The sequence below is a fragment of the Podarcis muralis genome, chromosome 18, assembly GCF_964188315.1.
Source record: "Podarcis muralis chromosome 18, rPodMur119.hap1.1, whole genome shotgun sequence".
Taxonomy (NCBI): domain Eukaryota; kingdom Metazoa; phylum Chordata; class Lepidosauria; order Squamata; family Lacertidae; genus Podarcis; species Podarcis muralis.
Genome location: NC_135672.1, coordinates 3,949,831 through 3,970,324, shown reverse-complemented (window position 1 = coordinate 3,970,324; position 20,494 = coordinate 3,949,831). Strand labels below are relative to the sequence as shown.

Genomic DNA, 20,494 nt, shown 5'->3' with positions numbered 1-20,494 from the left:
AGGGATGATGGGAGTTGGAGCCCCTCAACATGCAAGGGATGAGGTGCGTTGGAGCCCCTCAACATGCAAGGGATGATGGGAGTTGGAGCCCATCAACATGCAAGGGATGATGGGAGTTGGAGCCCCTCAACATGCAAGGGATGATGGGAGTTGGAGCCCCTCAACATGCAAGGGATGATGGGAGTTGGAGCCCCTCAACATGCAAGGGATGATGGGAGTTGGAGCCCCTCAACATGCAAGGGATGATGGGAGTTGGAGTCCCTCAACAGGCAAGGGATGATGGGAGTTGGAGTCCCTCAACATAAAGAAGTCCAAAGATTCAGGTAGATGTCTCAGAGCCTGGACATCTGCTTACACTTTCCTTCCTATCAGTACTGACCTCAGTCCAGTTACTTTGCAAATGTTGAATCCGTTTCGGATGGCACTCCGGAGGAAGAGTTGATTTAACTGGAATGGGTGGAACAAACTGAAATCAGGAACTGCTGGGATTGTTTTTTTATTTTTAGCTTTATTGCATTTGCATCCTTTGAGGAGGTGGCTAATACGGTTTCCCTCCACCTTGCTTAACCCTCCCAAGAACCCTACCAGGTAGGTTGGGCTGGGAGTGAGCGACTGGCCCACAAGGGCACCCAGTGACCATGGATTGGTGTGAATTTGAACCCTGGGCCCTGAGGTCCTAACCTGACACTCTAACCACTGCATCACACTGCCTCTCGTGTTAAATCACCTGTGCCTTGCAAAGTGTGAGAAAAACCACACAGCCTCACCACCTGGAGATGCTGTGGGGTGGAATCTGGGACGTTCCCCATAGAAAGCAGACGCCCTACAACTGCGCTATGGGCCTCCTCTACAAATAATGGAAGGCACAAAAAGTGAAAATCCAGACACAAAATTGGGCCTTTTTTTTGGCAAAGCTGTTGAGTTTGTTGTTGTTGTTGTTGAGCTATTCTTAAGGGAATTCGACATGGGTTGTATGTATGGTAAAATAAAAATAGGAATGGGAAGCGATCTCAGTGCTGCATTTTATCTGAACAGACCACCGTGAGGGTTTTAGAATTTGGGTCTGATCCAGCTGCTGTTCTTAGGGACAGCTGTACAAAGGGATTAGACAAAACACGCTTTGTCATCCTTAAACTCCAGAACAGCAGAAGAAAGGTGCGAGGATGGTCAATTAAAAATTTAACATGGATAATAACAATATAGCAATTTAGATTGCAATGCACGGAAGTCTATTACACTGCATATGTATATATATATATATTTATATGTGTGTGTGTGTGTGTGTGTGTGTGTGTGTGTAGCTTTCTTATACACAACTTTGGTCCCCCCCCCACTTCTCCCCTTCCCCCCCACATTCTATCACTTCATTTCTTTACTATTGAAATTATTTCAATATAAATATAACACATAGAAAACAAGGACACTGAAGGAGGTGCGTGAGACCCTTCCCTCAAGGCACTTATGCCCTCTAGGGTCTGGTGAGTCCCAGCGCACAAATCCTGACCTCGTAGGCGATGGCAGACTTCACGCGCTGGTATTCTGGAGACGACGGGTCCGTGTGGGTCAAGTTCTGGTTGACGACCGTGAAGCCGAGCTCATAGCCAACTCCTTCCTCCCCTCCTCTGACGACTGGCGGGTATCCTGCAAGGAGATTGAAGGAGCAGGTGCTGAACAGGTGTGTAGGCAATGGAAGGACCTCCAGGTGTCCTTATTTTACAGCAGCAGTCCTGGATTTATGGAAGGCGTCCCGGTTTCTCTCAGGACCTCCCTTTAAAGGCATGGTGTGAATGTAGTCGCCCTCGGAGTGGGACTGAATTAGGCCCTCCCCAATGGAAACAGTTTTTTTGAATATTCACAAATAAATTGTAAACAGATAAGAACATTGGCAGGATTATAAATAAATACTGTATAATGAATAAACGGGTAAATTAAGTTAATTTGGAATATGCAAAATATTTAAAAAATAATAATTAAGGAACCGCAGAAAGAGAGGGAAGGAAGTTGAGTTTTGAAATGTTAAAATGATTGTGAAATTATTGAAATGTATAAAACTGAGAATCTTTTTTTTAAAAAAAATTAAGCCCTCCCTGTTCCACACCCTCCTTGAGTGTTTCGAACTCAGATCCAGTCTCATGCTTGCCTGTATGAAGGCTGTGTGTGTGTGTGTGTGTGTAGAAAATAGCCTATTCTCTTTGCAGATGACACCAAACTGGGAGGGGTGGCTAACACCCCAGAGGACAGGATCACACTTCAAAACGACCTTGACAGATTAGAGAACTGGGACAAAACAAACAAGATGAATTTTAACAGGGAGAAATGTAAAGTATTGCACTTGGGCAAAAAAAATGAGAGGCACAAATACAAGATGGGTGACACCTGGCTTGAGAGCAGTACATGTGAAAAGGATCTAGGAGTCTTGGTTGACCACAAACTTGACATGAGCCAACAGTGTGACGCGGCAGCTAAAAAAGCCAATGCAATTCTGGGCCGCATCAATAGGAGTATAGCATCTAGATCAAGGGAAGTAATAGTGCCACTGTATTCTGCTCTGGTCAGACCTCACCTGGAGTACTGTGTCCAGTTCTGGGCACCACAGTTCAAGAAGGACAGTGACAAACTGGAACGTGTCCAGAGGAGGGCAACCAAAATGGTCAAAGGCCTGGAAACGATGCCTTATGAGGAACGGCTAAGGGAGCTGGGCATGTTTAGCCTGGAGAAGAGGAGGTTAAGGGGTGATATGATAGCCATGTTCAAATATATAAAAGGATGTCACATAGAGGAGGGAGAAAGGTTGTTTTCTGCTGCTCCAGAGAAGCGGACACGGAGCAATGGATCCAAACTACAAGAAAGAAGATTCCACCTAAACATTAGGAAGAACTTCCTGACAGTAAGAGCTGTTTGACAGTGGAATTTGCTGCCAAGGAGAGTGGTGGAGTCTCCTTCTTTGGAGGTCTTTAAGCAGAGGCTTGACAACCATATGTCAGGAGTGCTCTGATGGTGTTTCCTGCTTGGCAGGGGGTTGGACTCGATGGCCCTTGGGGTCTCTTCCAACTCTAGGATTCTATGATTCTATGATTCTCTACAAAGCTTACATTTTATAGAATCGTAGTGTTGCAGGAATTTATGTATAGGTTGGGGGGGGTGTTGCCCCTCCAGCAGATGTCATGCACATGCCACCCACTACCAAAATCAGCACAATCACTTTTGTGACTTTTGTGATTTCTCTCCACAAAACACTTCATCACAGTTTCTTCCTATCTATTCAAAGGGCCTCTGCTGCACGATACCAAATGTAAGAATTCACTGATAAATGTATCTCTGTACTGGCTCACTGGGAAAACTTCAGAAATTCATATAGACCTGTGAACTCAGCTCCTCAGCAGCCCCTCTGCCTGAGTGATGATCCCTGGCATCCTGATACCTGAGTGCCAGACAGGTAGCCATTCCAGAAATAACAAACCCAGATGAAGACAAAAGGGTGGGATTAACTTGGCTGGGAAACAGGGAAATGTAAAGATCTCTTTTGTTCCACTTGATGGGTGTTTGGTGGAGGGCAAAGGGAACCATGGGGCAGGGTCCAGGATGCTCAGATTCCTGCCACCAGACCTCCCCTTTCATGATGCAACCATGATGTATTAGTGATGTAGTTGGGGGGGGGGTGTAACATGGGGATTAGCAGCTAATAAAAGTTAATAAAAGCTCTTTTGTTTGGGGCTTCCATCTTGTTCCACCTGGTGGCAGGTGGGAGTCCTGTCATGACAGTCTTCAATAAAGACCAAGCCGACTGGCTGCTGTTTTGCTCTGGTATTCCTGGCTGGTGTCCTTGTTTTTTGTCCAAGGGAGCCCTCAGATTTCTCCATTTAGAGTTGGAAGGGACCCCTGGGGGTCATCTAGTCCAACCTGCTACAATGCAGGAATCTCAACTAAAGGAATCTCATTTAACATCCATTGCCCCGCCCACTTTTGCACCTGGTCCCGCCCATCCACATGCGGCCCTCGGAAGGTAACTCAGGCCCTCAGGGTGGGAAAGGAGCAAACCCATTGAGATGAATGGGCACCATGATGAATGGATTAAGCCTGTTGATTTCCATGGGTCTCGAGTTTTTCCCATCCAGCCTCTGGCCCCCAACTGGCTTACCATTCACAGACAGGCTGTCCTTCTCCAGCCTGTAGTGGCCAAGCCTCGTGCCGTCCCTCGTCAGGTTGCTGATCTCCCGGTGAAGCCTCACGTGGTCGAAGGGGACAGGGAGAAGATCTTCCCAGTAGCTGCAGACAGTGTCCACCGCCGCAGCATGCCTGGTTTCTGGAGCCCTAAAGAAAGGCAAATGCGCATTATAGAATCGTATAAATCAGAGGGGGTCCTTCAGGGGTCATCTAGCCCAACCCCTGCAATGAAAGGGGGTCCTTTGTTCCAGAGCAGCAGAAAACAAGCTTGCTCCATTTTCTCTGCAACAGCCCTTCAGATATTTGAAGATGGCTGTCAGTTTCCCCTTTTCCAGGCTAAACATACCCAGCTCCTTCAACCGTTCCTCATAAGGCTTGGTTTCCAGACCCTATCAATGGGGTGTGTGTGTGTTGGGGCTCAAAATGGGTATATGGAACATCCACGTGCAACAGCAGTCTACCTCGGGAGGCCTGACAGGGGAATGGGCTGGAATTGGAAAGCCCAGCTGTTGCGCACCCTCTTAGCTGCCCATCCCAGACTCTTACCAAAATCTCTCCACTCTGCAATATGCAAACGCCGGGCCAACCTGTGTCTTTTTGAGAAGAGGCTCCATCTGGAGGGGGGAAAGGAAAGAAAAATATTGGCAGAGGTCTGTCACCTGCAGATGAGTCGCTCTGAAAGCTTTGCCAGAAAGGTGGAATGATCTGCGGAGGGGGCACTGTTAACGGTGCCACCTAATGAGCGATCGCCAAAGAAGAAGAAGAAGATTCTGCATTTGTTAGAAGTCTCCAGGACTGGGCTAATTGTGCTGCAGGTGGTGCACACAAGCAGAGGATATGAAACGTACGTAGAAGTTGAGGGCTTTCTCCGTGGCGTTGAATTTGCGAGAACCAGGGGTCCCCATGTCATTCATGTAGGGGAGGCTGGACAAGGTGTAATTGACCGTGAAATTCCGCAGAGTTGGCATCTTGGCAGGAATCGCGGCAGGGAGATCTGGAAGGAGGAGAAACAATGTGAATTTCAAGGCAGGAGTCGTTTTGATCGGAGAGTTTTCCGTTTGCATGGCGGCACTTCGGAATACTTACACGGAATGCTACGCAGGTCACTGTAACCTGGAAAGGAAAGAAACAGACAGTAAAGAAACTAAGTTTTCTGCTCAAGAAACAAGAGCCCCCTGTGTTAAAAAATAAATAAAAAAATGCGGTTTACAATGAGTTAAAAAAGATGTTTAAGTACAGTTTTCCCAAAAAGCCGGAAGAATTTTTGCTAGGTTTGGTGGGAGAAGGGATTAAAAAGATAGATCAAAGTTTATATTTATATGCAACAACTGCAGCCAGAGTTCTGATAGCTCTAAAGTGGAAGCAACAGGAGATGCCGACGATAAGAGAATGGCAGATAAAGTTGGTTGAGTATGCTGAGATGGCTACATTGACACACAGAATTCGCAATCAGGAGGAGACAAAGTACCAAAAAGAATGAAGTAAATTTATGGTTTATATAAGTGAGAATTGTACAAATATGAAAACGTTGACAGGATTGAAATAAATCTCATGTCATGGTATAATTTATAATTAAAGAATCTGTAAACTATAGAATGGAATAGGAAAACTGGTGGAAGGGAAGGACGGAAGCTAATGGATCTATGAAACACAAAGTAGGATACATGTAACAAGATGTGATGTTTTGGTGGTGGGTGGTGGGGGTTGGTTGGTGATTGTAAATTTCAATAAAAAACATTTTTAAAAAAAATTAAAAAATTAAGGATTCCAAGCAGAGGCTGCTTCGTCACTAACTGCAGATGAGCTCGTGCCTCTATGTAGAATTGTGGTTTCCCCCACAAAATTAATACTTAATATTAATATCCTTTAGATCTGGATGGTGCAGTAAGAAATCACCCTCTGTGTGTTCCAAAAAACCAGTTACAGGGGACATTGTTCACTGCATTACCCAGCCTCCTCTGTTCAAAGATCCCCGTGAAATATATCCATCAAGCCGCAAGGGGAAAAAATCTGGCATCAAATGAGTCTGCGTGCTTTCCTGCTGTCGGAAGAACTCCTGGGGGTTCATTTGCCTCAGCTGCCAAATGGGGGGCTCAGCTGGTATGGCCTTTTGTTATGCCTAGGGCTTATAGCTAAACAAACAAAATTGCTACTCCTGCCCTTCATGAGGACTAGCGGCCATGCTATCTAAAAAACCCCCCAAAGATGTATTCAGGGTCCGTCTTGCAGCCAGCTGACTGGGGAAGTTTGTTGTGTGTGAAGCCAGGTGTTCTCTCTCTGCTGACCCAGAAGACTCTTCACCTGGAGTCACCTGCCTGGAGGTGGTTGGTAGCTAATGGATTGAGGTTGAATACTGACAAGACAGAAGTACTGTTCGGGGGGATGGGACACAAGAGGTTTGGCAGGTGTGGGGGACTCCCTGGTCCTCTATGGGGTAACTGTGACCCTAAAGGACCAGGTGTGCAGCCTGGGAGTCATTTTGGACTCACAGCTCTCCATGGAAGCGCAGGTCAATTCTGTGTCCAAGGCTCCATCTGAGACCCTCCCTGCCTGCTCCCTGTCTCGCTAGGGTGGTCCATGCTCTGGTTATCTCCTGCTTAGACTACTGCAATGCGCTCTACGTGGGGCTGCCTTGGAAGGTGACCCGGAAACTACAGCTAATCCAGAATGTGGCAGCTAGACTGGTGACTGGGAGCGGCCGCCGAGACCATATAACACCGGTCCTGAAAGACCTGCTTTGGCTCCCAGTACGTTTCTGAGCACAATTCAAAGTGTTGGCGCTGACCTTGAAAGCCCTATATGGCCTCGGCCCTGTAGACCTGAAGGAGCGTCTCCACCCCCATCGTTCAGCCCAGACACCGAGGTCCAGCTCTGAGAGCCTTCTGGCGGTTCCTTCATTGTGAGAAGTGAGGTTATGTGGAACCAGGCAGAGGGCCTTCTCGGTGGTGGCACCGGCCCTGTGGAACGCCCTCCCATCAGATGTCAAGGAAATAAAAAAACTATAGAACTTCTAGAAGACACCTGAAGACAGCCCTGTATCGTGGAGTTTTTAATGTTTGATGCTTCGTTGTGTTTTTATATCTTTTAAAACCTCCCAGAGTGGCTGAAGCTACCCAACCAGATGGGCGGGCTATAAACATATTATTATTATTATTATTATTATTATTATTATTATTATTATTATTATTCAAAATGCACCATTGACGTAGAGGCTGTCCTTGTCTAGAGTGTAGGGCCCCATCTTGGTGAAGCCATTGGTCATATTTATCAGCTCCTGGTACACCTTCACTCGGTCGAATTGTGGCGCCGTCACATCTCGCTGGTAGCTGCAGACTGTGTCCACTGCAGTTGCCGTCCCACCATCCGAAGACCTGCAAGATCGAAGTTGCGACGGTCAGTCCCTAAGCAGGCAGGGGTTGAGCGCTTTTCCGGCCCGGGGGCTGCACTGCAGGGGCCGCATGCCAGAGGCAGAAATGGCAATCGTTGTACCACCTGCTACCCAAAGTCACAGAATCCTCTGCAGGCAAGTAAAGGGCAAGATCAGTAGGGGCCTATCTCTAGCCTGGTGAAAACCAGTCAGCTGGGGAGTGAAGTGAGGGGTGTGGCCTGGGGAGAGGGGGTGTGGCCTAGGGAGAGTTGCCAAGGGCCAGATAGCAAAAGATCTGGAGGGCCAGGCCTGTGGTTCTCAAATCCTACCATTGATTGCTTTATATTCTTTTTCCTTTTCCTTTATTTCATTTTGGTGCACCACCCTTTACTCTGACGGAACAGGAATTTCTTTTCACAGGGGGTTGGGCTAGATGACCCTTGGGGTCCCTTCCAACCCTACAATTATTATTTCCCTCCAGTTTATCTTTAGTAATTTGTACTGCTTTTCAAAAAAATTAACAAATTCATGTCAAATTGATCTGAATTGAATATTTAAACGTTGCTTTCCCACCCTTCCTTCACGTGTGCCCTTGTTCTTCCTATCTTGCTGTATTATAAAACATATTTTAATCTACTTGTCACTTTATCATTTAAAATATTTTTTCATTTTAACATTATTTTTTAAGTCTTCATCTCATCATTTTCCATTGTGTATATTTCAATCCCTGCCCTTCCTTTTATTAACATATATATGTGTGTGTTTTATTATCTCTATTGCCTTTTCCCTCTGTTTCCTTTCTTCCTTTGTCTTCCTCTCTTTTCTTTTGCTGTTTCTCTCTCTTTTTTTATGATTTCATCTGTTCTAAATGTACTTTTTACTGTATTGCGAAAAATTTAATAAGCATTTCTGAAAAACAACAACAATAACAACAACCCCATAACATATTTTCCAAAAAACCCAACAGAATTACTCTTTGCTTGGCTAAACCAGCTCAACAATTCTATGATCCTCGGCTAAAGGTTGCAGGACACTGGTGTTGAAATTTATAGGAAAGGAAATACTGATTAACAGCAACATTTGGGTTCAAATCAATAATGGCCACATGGAAGGTTCCGGGAAGTCGAGACATCTTACCGTAAAGCCGTAACGTTGCATCCGGAATAAGCGTCTCCAACGCTGCTTTCCCTCAACATTTGGCCCAGCTAAAGGCAGAAAAGAATCTCATATTAGCCCGACTCTGGACAAGGAATTATTAAATTCTGACTCTGGGTTGTCTGGCATCTAGCCTGGCCCTTTGGTTTAGGAACGACTGCATCACACGCTTATTGGGGAATAAGTCCCGTTGAATAGAGCAGAACCTACTTTTTACTCAGGGGGTGGTGGACTCTGCTTCCTTGGAGGTTTTTAAGCAGAGATTGGATGGCCGTCTGTCAAGGATGCTTGAGCTGAGATTCCTGCGTTGCCGGGGGTTGGACTGGATGACCCCTGGGGGTCCCTTCCAACTCTACAATTCTATGAATCTATGATTCTATGACTAAACCAACTGTACAGTGGTACCTCTGGTTGCGAACGGGATCCATTCCGGAGGCCCGTTCGCAACATGAAAAGAACGCAACCCGCAGCGGCGTGTTTGCGCACGCTCAGGTTGTGATTCGCCACTTCTGTGCATGCGCGTGATGTCATTTTGCACTTCTGCACATGCGCAAGCGGCGAAACCCGGAAGTAACCCTTTCCGGTACTTCCAGGTCGCCACAGGACGTAACCTGAAAGAACATAACCTGAAGCGGACGTAACATGAGGTATGACTGTCCATTATGTTGGGCCTAGCCTACTTAACAAGGTTGTTGTGAGGGGCAATTAGGGAGTGGTGACCTCGAGTTCATTGGAGGAAGCACAGGTGGTTTTTTTTAAATGTTGCTATTATTGTTGTTGAGAGATAATAAATTAACAGTAACAATAATAGAATAATGATTATTATGAGTAGATTAATGGTAATGGTACAGTGGTATCTCAGGGACGCGGGTGGCACTGTGGGTTAAACCACAGAGCCTAGAACTTGCCAATCAGAAAGTCGGCGGTTCGAATCCCCACGACAGGGTGAGCTCCCGTTGCTCAGTCCCTGCTCCTGCCAACCTAGCAGTCTGAAAGCACGCAAGTGCAAGTAGATAAATAGGTACCGTTCCGGCGGGAAGGTAAACGGCGTTTCCGTGCGCTGCTCTGGTTTGCCAGAAGTGGCTTAGTCATGCTGGCCACATAACCCGGAAGCTGTACGCCAGCTCCCTCGGCCAATAAAGCGAGATGAGCGCCACAACCCCAGAGTCGGCCACGACTGGACCTAATGGTCGGGTCCCTTTACCTTTACCTCAGGTTATGAATGCTTCAAGTTATGGTTTTGGGGTTACGAACAATTTTAACTTGGAAGTGAGTTTTCTGAGCTCTCGGAGGCCTTGCCACTGCCAAGCCCCGAGATCTGTGGGGCTGCGGAGGCTCCGCAATCGGGCTCCAGCCGTGGGAGCTCTCTGAGGCCTCCGCAAGAGCCCCGAGCCAAGCCTCAACATCCACAGGATGCCAAGCATCCCAGCCCCAAAGTTAGCTAAGGAACACTTACCTAGCGAAGACAAAGAGCAGTGAAGCTGTTAAGAAACAAAGGTGAGCCTGGGCCAAAAAGCCCTTGAGCAACCCTTGTCCCACCCCCAGCTGTAGCAAGATGGGGGGCACCTGGCCAGGTAAGCTCACCTACCCTGTGGTGGGGGGAGTGGAAAATGTTGGGATTCTGCAAGGGATCAATTTTTTTCATCTAAAAAACTGTCTTATTTATTTTATAGTACAGTACATTGATTATTGCCTTCATTTTATGGATCAATGGTCTCGTCAGACAGTAAATTTCGTGTTAAATTGCTGTTTTAGGGGGTGTTTTCACCATCTGGAACGGATCAATCCACTTTCCATTACTTTCAATGGGAAAGTCCGCTTCAGGTTAAGAACACTTCAGGTTAAGAACGGACTTCTGGAACTAATTAAGTCCTTAACCTGAGGTACCACTGTACCTGGAAAAGACCCTGATGTTGGGAAAGATGGAGGGCACAAGGAGAAGGGGACGACAGAGGACGAGATGGTGGGACAGTGTTCTCAAAGCTACAAACATGAGTCTGACCAAACTGCGGGAGGCAGTGGAAGACAGGAGTCCATGGGGTCACGAAGAGTCGGACATGACTAAACGACTAAACAACAACAACAACCACTGTACTAATACTGGAACAGGCAGCTTAAAATGATATTAAGAATGCTTAATAGTAATTATATATTCCATAATAATTAACAGATTATTGTATGATATTGGGCAGTACTCAAGCTAATATCTATTGACTAGCTTGGGTCTATTAATTTCAGTGAGTCTACTCTTAGGACTTAAATAGAGCCAACCCATTGTTAATTACCAATAATAATTATCACTCTTGTTGCTGGTAGGAATGTGAGGCATAATCTGTCAGCGCATACGTATTCCGTCTCATTTATGCACTAATTGATTCCCCTCCCCTGCAAAAAATAAAAATGCTCACATTGGAAATTTTGGGAAGGGCAAAAGCAGGTGGATTGTGACCAGCGCATGATACCTCAGCTGGTTAGAGCATGATGTTGCATGTTCAGCCCCCATATGGGACACCTGCACATTAGTGCATTGCAGGGGGGGATGGACTAGATGACTCGAAGGGTCCCTTCCAGCTCTACAGTTTTATGATTCTATGACTATCTGCTCAGAAGTAAGTCCTGTTGAATTCAATGGGCCTTCTTCCCATGGAAGTGGCGAAAGAACAGAGGTCTTTGCTCCTCATTTGCAGAACATGCCAGACCATACAAGACTTTGCAAAGACCAAATTTCTCATCCAGACCTACTAATATCCTGCAGCCACGAAGTACAGGGATACTGAGACTCACCAAAGTGGTCACAACTCTCTGCGTGGAAGTGAAAGCTTTCGAACTCGGATCCCCCATCTCTGCCTTGTATCTGAGGTTGGTCAGAGTGAAGTTGGTCGTGAAGCGTTGACTGGCTGGAGGGTGGGGAGGAGTTGGGACAAGGTCTGCATAACGGAGAAGAAGAAGCCACTATTGACGTACATGTCTGTCTCCTCAAGAATATTGCTGTCTCCAAGAGCTGAGCTGAAACAGTTTTTTCATGTTGCACCTGAAATGCCATAAGCCTGAGCCGTGTGTCTGGAGGTCTCGCTGAGGGGGGGTCTAATAATAATATTATTATTATAAATAATAACAATAATAAAAATTTATTTATACCCTGCCCTTCCCGGTTCAAAAAATGGGCTCAGGGTGGCTAACAACAAATTTAAAACACTTAATTGATGCAACAAAAGACAGCATAAAATACAGTATAAAACGTGAATAACAATAAATTCAGAATTCAAAAATCAATTTAGGGGGGAAATCCATCCAATAAACATTAGATCATCACCAGGGCTAGCTGGCTAAATTAGTACTATTTGGGCCAGAGAGGAGACCAGGGGAGAATTAGCTGTGGGATCCCAGAGTGGGGAATCTTCATAAAAAGGGGAGGGGGAGGGAAGGAAGGGGGATAAAAGATCAGGCTAAGTTCAAACTGAAGGCCAGGCAGAATAGCTCTGTCTTACAGGCCCTGCGGAAGGAAGTTAAATCCTGAAAGGCCCTGGCCTCATGGGACAGAGCATTCCACCAGGTCGGAGCCATCACTGAAAAGGCCCTGGTGGAGGATAGTCTGACTTCCTTAGGGCCCGGGACCTCTAAACTATGATTATTCATGGACCTTAAGGTCCTCTGCGGGGCAGACCAGGAGAGGCGGTCCTGTAAATTCCAAAGAAAGCAGAGCAAGACGTTTGGCACTCGCTTGACTGAAGGAGTTGCTGGACGCAGGCTGACAAGGCACCATTCAACAGCCTTAGGGACTCCACTCTGTATTTGTGCAGGGCCCTCCAGATGTCCCACAAGGCAGCAGGTAAGGTCACGATCAGTGGCGTGGTGTGAGGGAGGGTCACAGGGGTGGCTGCCCCGAGGTCGAGATACGTGGCAGAGCAGAAGCTAAGATGTTATGCCAACAACTGACAGGCCCTATGCAGTGGCGTAGCATGGGGGCCCCCCAGAGGGTGCAAAATTGTTATGGGCATAAAATTTCAATATCTGGTGCTGCCTCAACACAGCTGCACACTTCCGTCGCTGGGCTTCACTGAAAATGACTTCTCCATGCAAATCAGGAAGTGACCTCTCCATACTTTTCTTACATCTGTGGCTGCAATCTCCTGGGTGATGCTTGAATGCCCTGGGCACTGGCAACCCATGCTACACCACTGGCCACAAGGGCTGGATTTTTGCTTTATTTTAAAGGAAAGCATAGGGTTCAATCTCAAGCATCTCCAGGGCAGGTCTGGGAAAGGCCATTGAGTCTGAAACGCTAGGAAACTGATGCTAGGGCATTTTTCTATGTTTGGCTGGGATGTGGTTGAGGTGTCGCAGTTCTGTGAATAGCACACTTACCAGGTTGACGAGATGGTTCATGATAACCTGTTGAAGGAGGGAAGACTTGTTAGAAGATAGCAGAGAGCACATTATTGGGGGAATGTCCCACCCAGGCCAAAGAAATCAGGATGGAGAACAATGTTCTAACATATGTAACCATACACTGCCAGTAAATCACAGCAACACAAGCTGAATTTAAAGAGTAAGCAACTATTCTGGAACATGTTGAACTATGGCTTTGAATATTATGTAATATTGCAATTATATTTGAGGAAGTTAGTCTCTGCGCTTATGGCATGTCAATCATTGCAGAAATATTCTGCCCTCTGTGTCATTGTGATGGCCTGGGAATCCGATTCAGAGGCTGAACCGGAGGAATCCCAGCCGGCACAGGAGTCCCCGCCTCCAGGGCTGGCTGAGGTGGGGCAGGGCCTTGATTCTGAAGCGCCTGCACCTGTGCCGGATCCTCGGGAGCAGGCACCAGGTGAATCCACTCTGGCTCCGGAGGTGATTGAGGATGCATTGCCTACAGGTGCGCCTCTCCCAGCCCTGTCAGGGGAAGGTGAGTCTCCCCCTGGGTCCAGTAACCCACCAGCCTCACCTGAGCTGCAGAGGCTCAGGGCAGAGAGGCGGAGGGAACTGGTTTCTCCCAGGAGGAGTGCTCGCCTTAAGGCCAGGAGAGGCGGGGCTCCTGGGGGCCGGGGCCGCCCCTGGCCTCAGAGAAGATAAAGGCCAGTCAGCCCAGTTCCAGGTTGCGGGAGCAACGTCGTTGAAGAGCTGTTTCGGCCAGCACCCAGTCCTGTTCCCCCAGAGTTCCTGTCCTTGCCCGGCTCCCCGCTTCGCCCATGGAGGACTGTTTGCCGACCCTCAACTCAGGTCCTGGACCTCGCCTCACGGTAACCTCCCCCCCAGACCAGCACAGTCATGTTCAGAGGATTCTCTGGCTCTCAGGAGAGCAGAGATCTCTGCCCTGGGCATTAGGAATAAAGAGAAGCTTCAGCTGAGAAACAAGAGTTGTCCTGTGGTTTGATTTCCACAAGAACACCTCCACATGCTTCAGCCATAACAGCAAGCTTCCTCTCCTCACCATTCACGAGGAGGCTGTCCCGGTCCAGGTCGTAGGGCCCCATCTTGGTGAAGTCCATTGTCTTGTTGGCAATCTCCCGATACATCTGCACCCGGTCAAAAGGGGATGCCATCAAGTCTCTCTGGTAGCTGCAGACGCTGTCCACGCCAGTGCTCTTCCCGTCATCTATGGATCTGGGAATGGAAAGTTTAAAAACTTAAAAACTCTTCGTAAGTGGGATCTTTTCCTTCCAGTTTAACACTTTTGGCCCTAAATTAGATGTCTCAGGAAAGGACCAGTGGTTCTGGTAAGGAGCAGGGACTTTGCTGGAGTGGCACCTCCAAGAGGACAAGGCAGGTCAGACGTTTCAGCACCATGGAAAGCTCCATGTGAGCCGCTTGCCCTGCCAGAGATTAAAATGTGTATTGAGGTCTTTAATACAAGGACTGCATTCACAATCAAGCTTTGTGACATATTTGTTATTTTGCATCTCTTACTTGCCTGATAAAATTTCAAAGACCACCTTTAAAATAATGATAAAAAAGCACCCATCCCGCTTCCATACCTGAACTCCGAAACGTTGCATCCCATGAGCGCCGGTCCAACGCTGCTTGTCTGCACTGCTCGACCCATCTAGGCAGAAAGGAAGGTGCTGTCATTTATTTATTCCTGCCCTTAAAAAGCAGAAGGTGTGCTCTTTGGCGGGGGGGGGGGGGGGGGGCTTACCAGTGCTGACAGGGCCTTCTCCGTCGCGTTGAACACCTTCGACTGGGGAGTGCCCATCTCTGGCTTGTAGATGAGGTTCGTCACGGTGTAGTTCACCGTAAAGTGACCCACTGCCGTTGGAGGCCGAGGAGTGGTGGGCAAGGCAGCTGTAAGGGAGATAATCTGTGAGATCACAGCCTTGCCCCATGTATGCCCCCCCCCCCCGACTTCACCAGTCTGCATTACCAGCACATAATACTCATTCTACACTTGGAAGAAATCCATTTCTGAGTGTAGCAGAAACTACCCTTTGGAACTCCCTGCCTCTTGACAACAGGCGGACGCCTTTCCTGTACTCTTTCTGACTCCAGCCAAAAACATTTTTTGTTTATGCAAGCCTATCCAGACTTGACCCTCCAGATCCTCCACTCTCATCACCCCTGACCGTTGGCCATGCTGGCTGAAGATGATGAGGTTTGGAGTTCAACAGGAGGTATTCACAGCCTCACTATCCTGTCCTACTGCCTCAGACATCTCCGAACAGTGCGCTGGCCTTCTCTTCTCCAGATCCTCCCACCAGAAGGGGGTCACCCAAGGGGTCTGAGCCCTCTGGGTCTGGTTCATTGGGCCCTGGAACTGCTGCCCTCCCTTTAAAAAACTTAAGTCAGCGCCCCCTTTTGCTTATAGGGCTACAGGGCATAATGAGAAGTGCAGGGGTGGTGAGGGGTCCGCCCCGCATTGTGGGTGCCCGGCGCATGCGCATGACCTCACGAGCATCACACTGGGCCTTGGTGTGCTGTGTGTTGTCATGCACACACCGTGTTGGGTCGCCTGGCTGGGCACCTGCAGTGATAGTTTTGTGGGTGCCCTGGCAGCCAGGGCCCCCCAAAAATGTCTCCTATGACCTGAGTCACTTGATTAGTCACACTGAGATGATGCGCACTCCATACACATGTGGCTTCAATTCCAGCCTTTGTTTCCTGCTCTCTCCCAGTTTTTAATTATTTCTGATCCGGCTTCTCAGCGCTGAAATTGGCTATCCATCTAACTGATAGGTCAGAGGTTGCCATGCTTTTTCTTTCCCCCCCTTTTTTTCAGCCCAACATCTAACTCATTTTATAGATTTTTTTAACACATCAGTTCCAACAGTCATACAACATATCTTCTTATCTTATACAATATTTTAGACTTCCGTCAACACCTCTGATGATTTTCCGTTCTTTATCACTTATTCTGCATTGCTAAATTTCTATATTACATTTAATTGTCCTTAACTAATAATTCTTTTCATAGTCTTTCTTGTAATATTTCAAATAATCCACATTACAAAACCTCTTGCAGTCCTACAAGCGTAATCTGTTCATCACAATTACTTTTCAAATAGTTCATCTATTTACTCCAGTCTTCTAAGAATCTCTGGTCTTGCAGGTTTCGAAACTTTCCTGTTAATTTATCTAATTCTGCATAGTGGTTGCCACGCTTTTTCAGAGCAGCCTCCTGCCAGTTCCAAACACTCACCCCCAGTGCCCCAACTCTGCTCTATATTATTTTTTTTTACAGCATTGTTCAACCCAAGATGAATTAATTAAGTCAACAACGATGCAACAGGTTTGAATAAAAGCACTGTGGAGGGCAGGGTGGGAAATCAATCCATGATACAAAGCTGCTATGTAATTATCTAACCCGAAGATAATTTGAGAAATTTTGGAAACGTAGTAAAAAATAATATTTGCAAAAAAGGAAAAGCATTGTTCAAAAGAGCAGTTCTCATGAGGAAGATTGTGACACAATAGAACAGTAAGAAACTGATTGCCCTTTCATTCAGAATTCAAATAAAACTACTCAGTTTCATTCAATGAACTTTACACTTCCTGCACCCCCGTGCCGCCCCCTTCCTTGCCTCTTAGCAACCCCCCAAGCAATCCCATTCTCCCCCGGGGACAGAACTCCCCGCTTTGAGAATCACTGCTGCACCACAATTTTGGATTCGCTTGCCCACAACAGATAAAAATTAAGCACTGCAATTATTATGCCCTTACTTGTAAGAAGCGATGCTTCATTGTAACCTGGAAAGAAAAGGAACACTTGTTTAAAGGCAGAATCGGGTTCAGTTGCTTCCACTTTCTAGCGTGGAAAATTTCCCACTTTTGTCCTAGGACAGGGTTGGGTCTCTTTATACCAGGAACGGCTAATATTTTTGCATTTTTGGTCCACTTTCATCTAGATGTCTGCCAACTCCATCTGGTGCGATGGTTGAGACAGTCTGCACACCATCTCACCAGAGTGGGACATGCTCTGGTTATCTCCCACTTGGGATACTGCAATGTGCTCTCCGTGGGGCTACCTCTGAAGGTGACTTGGAAACTACAATTAATCCAGGATGCAGCTGCCAGACTAGTGATTGGGAGCAGCTGCCGTGACCATATAACACCGGCCCTGAAAGACCTACATTGACTCCCAGTACGTTTCCGGGGACAATTCAAAGTGTTGGTGCTGACCTTTAAAGCCCTAAACAGCCTCGGCCCAGTATACCTGAAGGAGAGTCTCCACCCCCATTGTCCAGCCTGGACACAGAAGTCCAGCTCTGAGGGTCTTCTGGCGGTTCCCTCACTGGGAGGTGTGAAGCTACAGAGAACCAGGCACAGGGCCTTCTTGGTGGTGGCACCCTCCCATCAGATATCAAGGACATAAGTAACTATACAACCTTTAGAAGACATCTGAAGGTAGCCATGTATCAGGAAGTTTTTTATGTTTGATGTTTTATTATGTTCCTGTATGTGCTGGAAGCCACCCAGAGTGGCTGGGTACAAATAATAAAATGAGGAGGAGATGGATGGATGGATGGGGTGAAGTGGTCTTTCTTTACCTATTTTCTGAAGTTGTCAGACTTGGTGGGGCAGATCAGGCCCTAAAACTGGAGGTTAGCAACCCTACTGGCTTATATCCTAAACGTTCTGAGACACAGCAGGCAGACAGAAAATATCGGACGAATCGAAAACCTGGTTACCGTTCACATAGAGGCTGTTTATGCTCAGATTGTAGGGCCCCATCTTGGTGAAGCCATTGGTCTTGTTCACAATTTCGTGGTACACCGTTACTCGGTCAAAGGGGGAGGAGGGGGATGGAGCCCTGTACTCGCAGACGGCATCCATTGCTGTTTCGTCCCCATCTCTCAACGGCCTGGAAGGGAAGGAAGAATGCAAAGAGAAACACTCAGAGTGGACCAGAGGTGATGGAGAAGATGCAGCTCCTATTGTCTGGACAACGTAAGCACATGTCAGGGACTGCCTGGACGATGAGGAGTGGTGGGGAGAGCCAGCCGGGGAACCCTCAACAGAACCTCCAGAGGAGGAAGGCTCAGATCTCACTGAGGAGAGGGAAGATTAGGAGGTGGTGTTGGATCCTGAAGGGGCAACAGGGTTTCGTGAGCAGGAGGAGTCTGTGACAGGGAGCAGTTCAGACTCCCGGCTGAAGCAGAGGAGGGGAGTCAAGAGGCTGCAGAAGAACCAGGAGTTTCCCTCTCTGGCTGCAACAAGCTGTCTCCAAGAACACGCAGAATAATGAGGAGGGCAGAACAGAGGCCAGAGGTACACAGACACAGTTTGAGGAGCCTTAGAGAGTGGGAAGGCAGGGTTGTGTTGGGGAAGGCTGACCTCAGAGCTGTCACTTGGCATCCCTGATAGTTTGGGCCGACGCCGCTGCCACTGGAGATGACTCTGCCAAGCTGAAAGAGAAAAAATACCGTTGGTAAACTTTGTTTAAACTTGTTAATATCATTGCTACCAAAAATACCTTGTAGACAGGAGCAACTCCCCCCCCCCCAAAAAAAAAACATGGGAGGTTGGACAGTGGCATTTATTTCTAATACAGTTCATTTAGACTACAAAAAAACCCTGCAACATGGGATTGTAGGTGGGGTACCCTCTGGAAAATAGGCTGACTCACAGGCGTTCTGTGATGGGAAGAGCCTAGCTGGGACTTTTGGGAGATAAAAGTTTTTCCCCAAAAAGACCAGAGGCATTTCTCTTAGGAATAATTGAGTCAGATGTTTCTAAGAACTGCCAGAATTTATTTCTCTATGCAACAACTGCAGCTTGGATTTTATATGCTCAAAAGTGGAGGGAGGGGGCAGTCCCAGCGAGGGAGGAATGGCAAATACGATGGAATACACAGAGCTGGTGAGTCTAACCAGCAGAATTGGAGAGCAGTAGGAAAAAGCATTTAAAGAGGACTGGAAATTGTTTGTAGACTATATGAAGAACTTCTGTAAACGGGTCAAAACGCTAGCAGGTTTAGAATAAATTCAGCGGTACAAAATATGTGGAAATAAAATGTGAAAAGAGAAAAGACAGAGTGATTATAATATGCAGCGGTAAAAGATGTTAGAAGGAAGGCATGGAAAGGCAGAAGGGAAGTCAATGTTCTAATTTTAAAATTTTTTGATTGTAATGTTGAATGAAAACTGTGATGATGAAACCATGTGAATAAAAGTTTAAAAGAGAGAGAGGAGAGCCCAACTGGGCGACGGTCCAGCACAAGGCTGGTCTCTGACACAAACAGAACCCAGAGCTCCTAGGGACCTTTGAGGAGTAACATTACAGCAGATACACTGACTACGTCAACCCAAAAGGACCACAAACAATTATCAACAACTGGATCAGAACCGGACTCTTACCACCGTGGTGAGAGCTTTTTCCGTGGCATTGAAGACCTTCGAATGCAGAATTCCCATCTCCGACTTGTATTTGAGGTTGGTGACAGTGTAATTGACGGTGAAGTGCTCAATTGCCCGAGCTGGGGGGGTCTGAGTTGTTGCTGGAATAAAGTGGAGACGGAGGCAGTCTTAGGCAAGAGGGAGAAAATTCAGCTCGGCTCTCATTTCAATGCAGAACTAACAGGTTTACACTTCATTCCCATTAGAGCCATTATAAAGGCATCCACATGCCTCTTGTAAGGATTCTACAGCCTTTCGTAGTTCTACTTACATGGTTCCACAGGGACTTCATGATATCCTGGGGGGGAAAGAGAAGAGGTGATAGTTTGTGGAGAGAAAAAGAAGACATTGCAGCATTTTTCTCTAAGGCAAAACCGGCTGGAAAATAGGCAAGATTCTCCCTCCCCTCTGCTCTGCAGCTCTCCATATTGGGATTGGTGCCTCCTTGTACCGTATTTTTCACTCTATAGGACGCACTTTTCCCCCTCCAAAAATTAAGGGGAAATATGTGTGCGTCCTATAGAGCGAATGCAGGCTGCGCGGCTAAGCCCAAAGCCAGAACAGGGAGACGGAGGCTACAAAGGCTGTCCCTGAAGCCAGAACAGCGAGACGGAGCGCTCCGTCTCACTGTTCTAGCTTGGGGATGGCTGCGCAAAGCCTCCGCAGGGCAGCCATCCCTGCTTTGCGGAGGCTTCAAAGGCAGCTATCCGCAAGCCTTTGGAGCGTGAGAGGGGTTGGTGCACACCGATCCCTCTCGCTCTCCAGGCTTCGCTTCGCTGGAAAGGCGCAGAACAGTTTTCCCTCTCTGTGCAGCGCCCCTTCAGCGAAGCGGGAGGAGAAATGGAAGGGGCTCCGTTTCTCCTGCCGCTTCGCTGAAGGGGCGCTGAGCAGAGAGGGGGAGAATTCCCCCCCCCATTCTCCCCCTCCTATGGTCTGGTGCGTCCTATAGAGCGAAAAATACGGTATTTTCCCCTCC

The 20,494-nt window shown here is 47.4% G+C and overlaps 1 protein-coding gene across 1 annotated transcript in view; it reads right to left on the bottom strand.

The window, feature by feature from the left end:
• The window catches only part of LOC114588639 (mucin-16), a 72,144-nt gene that overhangs the window by 7,950 nt on the left and 43,700 nt on the right, over positions 1-20,494 (bottom strand). Inside the window, 18 exon segments of the mRNA XM_077922026.1 lie at positions 380-447; positions 1,505-1,641; positions 4,139-4,311; positions 4,711-4,778; positions 5,013-5,158; positions 5,251-5,277; positions 7,363-7,535; positions 8,669-8,736; positions 11,471-11,613; positions 13,052-13,078; positions 14,121-14,293; positions 14,665-14,732; positions 14,826-14,971; positions 16,844-16,870; positions 17,812-17,984; positions 18,458-18,528; positions 19,480-19,619; positions 19,790-19,816. Of these exon segments, the coding sequence (XP_077778152.1) occupies positions 380-447; positions 1,505-1,641; positions 4,139-4,311; positions 4,711-4,778; positions 5,013-5,158; positions 5,251-5,277; positions 7,363-7,535; positions 8,669-8,736; positions 11,471-11,613; positions 13,052-13,078; positions 14,121-14,293; positions 14,665-14,732; positions 14,826-14,971; positions 16,844-16,870; positions 17,812-17,984; positions 18,458-18,528; positions 19,480-19,619; positions 19,790-19,816 (1,855 nt within the window).